This window comes from Carlito syrichta, unplaced genomic scaffold (assembly GCF_000164805.1).
Source record: "Carlito syrichta isolate Samal-C Ts95f unplaced genomic scaffold, Tarsius_syrichta-2.0.1 Scaffold304715, whole genome shotgun sequence".
NCBI lineage: Eukaryota > Metazoa > Chordata > Mammalia > Primates > Tarsiidae > Carlito > Carlito syrichta.
The window spans coordinates 13,938-23,372 of NW_007248811.1; the positions used below are offsets into that span (position 1 = coordinate 13,938).

Genomic DNA, 9,435 nt, shown 5'->3' on the forward strand with positions numbered 1-9,435 from the left:
AAAAAAAAAAAAAAAAAAAACTTAGGGAAAGGGTTATAGATAATGCAGCTTAGAAAATACCTTATTTCTTTTTGGAATTGAAAAATAATAATTGTACATATTTATGGAGCACATGGTGATGTTTCAATGCATATAATATATAATAATTGGGGGTAATTTTGTATCCTTTAACAAATCTCCTCCTATCCCTCAAAATATCTTATTTTTAAAGACCCTTGAAACAGCTCTGACAATTACACACACACTGTCATTAGCTCTTTCATAGGCAAAAGCCTTTGCAGATGAAGACGACATATATATACAGGACACGGGACAAGAGTGAGCCTCTGGGAACACATTTCTTAGAAACAATGAGCAAAATGATCATAACCAGTACTTTTGTTCAAATCAATTTATGCCTAAAATCTCTACTTCAGAAAAATTAAATCCATAGCTTTCATAACCTTTTAAGGAACTAACAAGTGACTAAGAAATAAGAGGAATTGTTCTTGAATATAAAATTTAGACTCACTCTAGTAATTCAGCTATTGTGTCTATCAACATTGTTAGGCTTTGGTCCTATTTCAAAGCATTATCTTTTACTAGAGAATTCTTTACTTTCCTGTTTTTCCACTTAACCCAGAACATTTTAAGCACTGGCCTATAAATCAAATTTAAATAAAAAATGAATAGCATAAAAATGCTTTCTGTCAAAACTGTTCATCATTTTCACAGGCAATGCAAGCAAATGTATTTTGTTCATATCATTCTGGCAAAAATGTGCTGACTGGGAAAAAAAGCCTACAAAATAAATGTGCCAACGAGGGGGAGGATAATCCTACCCCCAAAATGTGTCAGCTTGTAAAAAATAAATAAGGTTCCACAAAAGAAATATGTTGACTGGAGGGGGCACAAAATACTATGCTGTTATTTGTTTTTATATTTTTATGACACTCAACAGAGCCATGGATGGTGGTCACATTCTTATCTTTGACACAACTGTTTTTGGAGATCTGTGGAAGATAGTGTCGTACAGGGGAGAGGGCATAGGTTCATATATCCTATGGTTCTTGCAAACTATGAAGCACAATTTAAATTTAAGCCAACAAAATTAAAAAATTTGCTGTCTGGAAACAACCCAAATATCCACCAGCTGATGAATGGATAAAAAAAAATGTAGCATACCCAGACAATGAAATATTATTCAGCCATTAAAAGGAATGAAGTACTGATACATACTACAATGTGGGTGTACTTTGAAAATGTTATGCTAAATGAAAGAGGGCAGATACCAAAGACCACATAGCATAAGGTTCTATTTACAGGAAATGTTCAGAATAGGCAAATCTATAGACAGAAAGTAAATTAGTGGTTGCCAGGGTTGGGTGAGTGGGAGTAGTGATAGCTAAAGGGTATAGGGTTTCTATTTGAGGTGATGAAAATGTTCTAGAATTGACTGTGGTGATGGTTGCACAACACTGTGAATACAATGAAAACCAATAGATTGTACACCACGAACAGACTAACTGTATAATATGTGAATTATATTTCAATAAAGCTATTTTTAAAATTTTTCAAGACAAGTTTTGGTGCTGTGTTTAAGATTCATAAAAATCATCAACAGTTTTATGCCTACTGTAAAGAAAAACAAATCTTAAATCAGTCTTAATTCTATCAAGCTCTTAAATATGTTAAACACAATGCTCTTTTTTAAAAGCTTAGTACGATTATCAATGACTCTTTTATAGCAGCTATAATTTTAGAACATTAATTTTTTCACTAACCATATTTTGTCACTTAGGCAATTATTTGCACCAAGTTTCAAAATATTTGAAAATATCTGAAAGCCAAAGAATAGCTAACATCCACGAAGAGCGAAACATTCTTAGTACTTGTAAAGAAAAATGTTAGTCACTTAGAGAACAATGGCTTCTTATCCAGAGAAAGGAGGGAAAAATGTATTCAATTTGAAACCTTTCCTTTTAAAAATTCATTCTTGCTAAGAAGCTTTATATTCTTTAGAAGTTTTTTATTCACCTTTAGAGGAGAAATTCATATTTCTGGTCTTACTCTTCCTTGAGTTAAGAAGACATTTTGCTAAGGGTTTCTTATAACTTCAGAAGAATGATGCTGGATGCCCAAGATTCCTGGGCTCCTCCCCACCAACATCCAGTCTCCCAGCATCCTGCCCTTCCCCCTTTTATCACCCATTTTTTTCACTTGTTTTTGAGGCCTTAGGAGGGTAGGACTAGGATTTGTCCTGGTCACTGCTGTATCTGCACATGGCACAGAGTGGACACTCAAGATATACTTACTACATGGAATTAATAGCTTTTTTTTACATTGTTATTCATATACAGTAAGCTAATCTACCAAAAAAAGTTCCACAGAAATTAGAATTAACCTTATTGGGAGTGGGAAGACCAGCAAATGTCAGGTGACAAGCCACACCATACTTTCCTCTCCCCATTCTGGGGCCAGTGGGGGGACAAAGGAATATACGTCTGAGACACATAACTGCCCTCCTTCTCAGTTCATTCATGAGTTGCTAAGACTAGTCAAATAAACATGAAACAATGAAACAGGGAACGGGTTTCAATGTAATAGAACCATGAATTCAAAAGAACTGAGTGTGAATCGGGGCTCTCTCTCCCAGTCCAAATTGATCTTCAGGGACATTGGTAACTCACAAAACAGCCCACAGAACAGGGTATCATGCAAATCAAATGAAGAAGGGCATTCAATTGTGTTCTATTGAAGCTCACCCAAGGGACAATGCCCACAGTGATGGGGGAATCAACAAGAACAGGGAGAGAGCGAAGAGGGAAGGAGACAGGGAAGAGGGAGGGAGACAGGGAGAAGGAAGGGAGAGGGAGAAGGGAGGAAGACAGACAGGAGAGAGGGAGACAGAAGGAAAGAGGGAGACAGGGAGGAAGGAGGGAGACAAAAGGGAGACAGGGAGGAAGGAGGGAGACAGGGATGAGGGAGGGAGACAGGGATGAGGGAGAGAGGCAGGAAAGAGGGAAGGAGACAGAAAAGGAGGGACAGAGTAAGGAGAGACAGAGACAGGGAAGAGAGAGGGAGATGGGGGGAGGGAGATGGGAAAGAAGGAGGGAGACAGGGAAGAGGGAGAGTCAGAGTTCCTGAGGCTGCTGGAAGGGGCAGAGGTGAGCCTCTACCACCAGGAGGACTGGGTTCCTGCACAGTCACATGAACAACACTCAACATATAAAATAAATGATCTGAGAAACTTACTTAATATCGAATTTTCAGTTTTGAAAATAGTTCTTCTTATTCCCAGCCTCATTGTTCCTCCCAAATTGCCAGGGTTGTGTTCCGGCATATCAATCACCTTAGAAAACAAAACAAGTTCTGTTTTGCCATCTTGTAAAAAGGTCATTTCCCAAATTTCAAGCTTTACTTTTAAAGGGATGATCACTGTGTAAGCTTATTCTCCAAAGTATAATATCTGATCAGTCCTTTCACTGTTCCTGTTCAAATATGGTCATAATGTCCACAGTTCCTCACATTGTGCTCCTTTCTGTCTCTGCCTCTCATCTTTCATTCAAATCACTTGTAAAAAATTTATCAGGAGCATTTTGGTGACCTTTCTCCTGCCATTACTCAAACTGTCAGTTCCAGGCAACATTTACACTTCAAGTTCTGGACTTGTGAGATCTCCCACTTTGGTATTCATGTCTATGTCTCTCCTGTGAGAACACTCTTTCCACTGCCCACTGCAATCCCTAGAGATTTTCCATAAGCAAATCTGTCAGTCCTTGTGGAAAGGTATATCAAAAGAATCTATTTATAGACAACCATTAGAAGGATCCCTTAAAAAAAAGGAATATAATCTATTCCAGCACATTCTATAGGTAAGAAACCTAAGCAGCTCCCTTGATCTCTCCTTCTCCCTCATAGCCACTCCGTCAAGGCCTCCAGAGTTACCCCCTCCAGATTTCGTGCATCCATCTCCTTCTCTCCAACCTCTCCCCCAGGCTCCAGCAATGGCTCACTGACTGGCCACCCTACATTCCCATGGCCCGAGTCCACCCTGCTGGAGGTGGGCAGAGTGGTTTATCCAAATGGCAAATCTTAGTGTAGCATTTCTCCTGCTTGAAACCCTTGACCTCCTGGCCAGCCTAACCCTCCAGCCTCATCTCCCGGTCCTCTCTCCTCTCACCCTGAGTGCTGGTTCTTTCATTTCCTCAACTGAATTTTCTTCACTCCCACCAGAAGGACTTGACTCATACTGTATCCTCTGCTTGGAAAATATCCTCCCATTCCCCTTTCCTTTTTCCTGAATAAAACCATCCTTAACCCTGAGGTCTCAGCTCAACTAGCCAACAGTGGCATCTCTGGGAGCTTGGTATTTCTGAGAGCCATAGTCTGGTCAGGGTCCTTTATCTACTTCCTCGCAGAAGGAGGTTCTTCCCTGTCACTGTCTTCCTCTCAGTTTGTGTCTGGTGCGTGCTTTGTGGGCGAGCCTGTCACTCTTTGAGAGCTAGGGCGACTTTATCTTTATGATCACGCTACTGAAATTCAGAAACAGGTGATTTTTATGAAAAGCTTGTTCTGGTTAATCTGGTAATTCATCTGTTTTCTCAGTTTGTTCATTATGATCTCATGATTTTGTTTCATCTTTTTTCTTTTCAGTTGGTAGAACAAACTACAGTTGGATGAGTCAAGCTGTTCTAATGGAATTGCTCTCATAAACCCTTTCTTTTGTTGTTTTTTTCCATACCCTAACTGCCACATAGTGCTCTATAGGAATCTTTGACAACTGGAATTTCCTGAGGTAAAAATTTTCCAAGAAAATGTCTGAACTTATCAGTGTCCCTGAAGAACTTTCAAAGTCATCTGAACCCAGTGTCCCAAGCTCACTCCAAGAGTCACTTCAGGGAAAGGGTGGAGGAAAAAAACTCAATGACCTCCTTTGTTGGATAGAGTGCTCACTCTGAAGTGCTCTTGGCCTTGGCATCTCTTCCCTATCTTCTTTGGTTGGTTAATTATGGCTAGGTTAAGTATTACTAGAGTGAGGTGAGAGAGGGCATTAGCTTCCAGGTGATAAAGCTCAGCTGATTATAAACTCTCGGCCTCTCTATGTGTTTTCTAGGAAAGGGCAGATAACACTGCACTACCTGCCACAGATTCAGAGGAAGTCCTGAGTGTATTCAGAGCCTCAGCTTCCATTTAAGTTTAAGACAACCTGAACCACCTAGGCAGACCATAGCGATAACCCCCTGAGTTTTTGGTAGAAATGTACTGTGACTCTTCAGTTCTCTCTTCCTTACTGCACTGCCTCTGATTTTGACTCTAAGTCATATTCAAGTTGCACATAAAGTATGAAGCAGTTGTATATCCATGTTACGTTCTCTAATTGGGTCCCACTACCCAGAAAGAGTCTTTAAGTGTAGTTTATTCAGTTACTGGCAAGCTTGATATTCAAGAAATGTTCTGGTAGGAACCACTGAGACTAGAGTAAAATTACCCAACTAAGAACAGGAAACCTGCCTTACTGCTCACTTGGGATGAACTGACAAACACCTCAAGACCAGAAAACATTTCCAAAACTAAGGTGTAGGAGTGGGGAGGAAGAGAAGAAAAATACAGTGGGCACAGAGGCTGCCTAAGGGCATTCAACACCCCTTCAACAAAGGGGGAAGTCTGAAAATTCCTGAAAGAGCAACATGAGAAGATTATTTAGAAACATGGAGGTAAATGCCAGGAGAAAGAACTAGAAGAGTTGAGGGTAGTGGAGAGGAGGCGAGGATTAATGACTTTTTCATTATAGGCTTTTGGAAAGTGTTGGCTTTTAAAACTTTGTACATAATATTATACTAATGAAAATACAAGTATAAGTCACCAAGAGTGAAATGTAGTATTTAGGCCTTACACTAAGGTATTAGTTCACATTATCCCTGCTGTTCTCAGAAGTAATAAATACTACTTTCTCCTGAAATAACAGAACAGAAGGAAAACTCAAGGTTTAAGAGCCACGGTGATCCTCTGATTAAAGCATGCTAGCATAGGAACCAGTGGAGAAGGCAAAAAACGTTAACGAAGAGGTGGGGAGCAGGTAGAAATGGATCTCCACCTCCAAAAGTTGCCCTGAAAAAGGGCGAGAATTGGCAGGCAAATTGTCAGTGGATGGAGGGAACGAGAGGGCTCTGTCTCGGCCTGGCTTAGGAGACTTCATCTGGGAATGCCCATCACATACTCAAAGAACAACATGGCCAGGCACAAACTGGGGGAATCCCAACTGAAAAATGGGAAGGTCAAGGCACGGCAGACAACACTGGGCCTTTCTGCCCAAGCCTGGCACACCAGTTGCCTTGTAGTTATCAGATGGTCCCACAAGCTGGATCCTACAAGATGATGGATGGCTTCTTCTTGGGTTATAAGCACCCTGATTCAGCAGCAAAAATTAACAAAAGTGTCTTGGTTCCTTACATTCCTTCCACAAAAAGCCAGAGAGGAGTTTCAAAGCACGTCTATTTTATCATTACTGGGGCAGTTAAAGAACTTCAAATATGCTTTAGATTTAACCCCAACATTTCCAAAATACCCGATTTTGCATCTAAGGGGGAAACGTATCTTCTGTTGCAAAAGGATTGCCTTGGCCCCTCTAATTTGGCCTAAATGCCGCCTGTCATCTGATCTCCAGATCTGTCCTTTCTTGGAACCGAGCCATATAGCATTAAAAAAAGGATCAATAAGTGATAAAGCTTTAGGAGAGGTAAGTGTACCACAAAAGGATAAATATGGCACTAATTAACCTTTACTGATGTTTTCTGCAGTCCACGATAAAAGTGTAATGAGTTCAAGACTTTACTGCATCCCAGGTAACTTTTTTAAAAATTTTACAATTCAGGGTTAGGTATACAAATGTTCATTATGCAGGTATCCTTGTTGATGAGGTGTGCCCCCCTCCCCTGGCAGTTTCCCTCAATTGCCAATCCCTTTCTTATAGTATTACGATAGTTGTTCAAGGTCCGCTTATGAGTGAGAACATGTGATACTTGGTTCTTTGTTTCTGTGATAGATCACTCAGTATTATAGCCTCTAAGTCCATCCAAGTTGCTGCAAAGTTCATAATTTTGTCCTTATTTATGGCTGCGTAATATTCCATCATGTATATGTACCACATTTTAAAAATCCGTCTCAGGCATCTTACGCAACAAAGTCTAGGGAAGTAAGGTTCTCTTGCCATTGATAAAAGTCCTAAATGGCAGCATGCATGGGACCCATCTGATCCAGCCCTGGCAAGCCCGGCTTTCCTCACCTTTGAATAATTCACCTGGGGACAACGGGAAAGACTACTCTCCAGCAGGACATTTCCAGTCTCTTAGACAACACAGACAGTGATTCTCCCAGACTTTCTAGGGTGTTCCTCAAGTATTTTTTATAAGGATTCCCCAACTCATTCCTTTCCTACTGTGCATTAGGTTTTTCTGTCCATTTTTTTTTCAAGGCTGGCTCTGATTTTGACTCTAAGTCACATTCAAGTTGTACATAAAGTATGAAGCAGTTTCATATGGTTTTATATGCTCTAATGCTGGGTGGCACTGCTAGCTGTTGCAGATCAAATCTACACCCTTCCAGGTAGCTCTCAGGTCCCACCTCACTCAGAAGCCCAGTATAGTTATGCTCGTCTCATGTATTCCAACTTGTGGCTTCTATCTCAGCTAGACGGGGCTACTGCCCATGGCTCCTTTGTGGTAATTTGCTTCTCTCCTCACCATCCTACTACACACAGTTCACCTCTTCTCTACTTTTCCCAAGATGACTTCTTCCTCCCACTCCTTATGAGCTCCTGCTTCAGGGGCCCCCTCCCCTTATTGTCCCATAATGAATACCATGGTTATACTCATCCTACCAAATGAATAACCTATACAGTGTCAATTCATTTTCAGTTAATCCTTGTAGGAGGCTGAATAATGTCCCCCAAAGATGCCCATGTCTTAGTCCCCAGAACCTGTAGACCTGTGACTTTATGTGGCAAAAGGGGCTTTGCAGGTGTACGTTAAGGTTCTTGCAACGGGAAGATTCTGGGTTATCAAGGTGGGCCCAATGTGACCACAAGAGCCCTTAAACGAAGGTCAAGGTCAGAAATGTGATGATGAAGCAGAGATAAGAGAGAGATTGGAAGATGCTATGCTGTTGGCTTTGAAGATAAAAGGACAGGGCCATAGAAACTGGGAAAAGCAAGAAAACTATCTCCCCTCAACCCTCCAAAAGGAACATTACCCTGCCAACTCACTTTATACATCTCACTTCCAGAATAACTTTGTGTTGTTTCAAGCCACTGTGTTTGTGGTAAATTGTTATGGCAGTCATAGGAATTTAATACAGTCTCTCTTTTTTTTTCAAGTTTTAAAACAATGTTTATTAGAGAAAGAAAAGAGGAAAAACGTACCAGAGCTGGCATGAGCAAAAGAAACAGCTTTAACTTCCTCCATTATTTCATAAACGCGTCTACTCTCATAAGCTAAAGTGCAGGCTTATCAAGCACAATAATTAGATATTTTTCTTCTCTGTCTCCACCAAAGCTCAGCACAGTGTCAAATTCAGATCAAGCACTCAATAATGAAACCTTCCAGTGTCTTTAAATTTATCAAAAACTAGCAGAGGAGGCTAGGGACAGGTTGGTGGGCTGGAGAGTAGCTGAGACACTCATAGTGTCCTGAGCTGTAGGTGGTCACTTGAGCAGACGTGAGGGGAAAGAGCACCCTGCTCAGAGGCCAAGCACACACTGTGCCCAGTCCTGCCACTAATCTGAAATGGGACTTTTATTTCCCCTTTCTGGCTTCCAACCTGCCCTGCTGTGTCACAGAATGGCATGAGGATGGAAATGGGGTAAGCATTCAGCAATTCTATAAGTATGTATATATTTTCTGGTCTTTTAAATGTGTTTCTTTTCCCATCAGTAGAAGAAGGTTGCTATGGCTTGAATATGTCCCCCAAAGTTCATGTGTTGCAAGTTTAATCACTGATGCAACAGTGTTGGGAGTTGGGACCTTTAAGAGATTAAGTCATAAGGACTCTGTTCTCATGAAATTAATGCAATTATCACAGGAGTGGGCTTCTTTTAAAGGATGAGTTCAGCCCCCTTCTTCCTCTCTCTCTCTCACCCATGAGATGCCTTTTGCCATGTTATAATGCAGCATGAAGGCCCTCACCAGATGCCAGCACCTTGATCTTGGACTTCTCAGCTTCCAGAACTGTAAGGAAATAAATTTCTTTTCTTTATAAATCACTCAGTCTCAAGCCGGACTCGGTGGCTCAGTCTATAATCCTGCACTTTGGGAGGCTGAGCTGAGTGGATTGCCTGAGTCCGCGGGTTCAAGACCTGCCTGGGCAACTTGGTGAGATCTCATCTCTACAGTAAATCAAAAAAATTAGCCGGGCGTGGTAGCGTGCCTGTAGTTCCAGCTACTTGGAAGGCTGAGGCGC

General features: G+C 41.1%; 1 protein-coding gene across 1 annotated transcript in view; it reads right to left on the reverse strand.

Annotated features, from left to right (window-relative positions):
* CTPS2 (CTP synthase 2) overlaps positions 1–9,435 on the reverse strand; it is a gene marked incomplete at its 3' end in the record, with an annotated part of 88,830 nt that overhangs the window by 11,393 nt on the left and 68,002 nt on the right. The window contains exon 15 of the mRNA XM_021713756.1: positions 3,235–3,331. Within this exon, the coding sequence (XP_021569431.1) occupies positions 3,235–3,331 (97 nt within the window). The remainder of the gene's footprint in view (positions 1–3,234; positions 3,332–9,435) is intronic.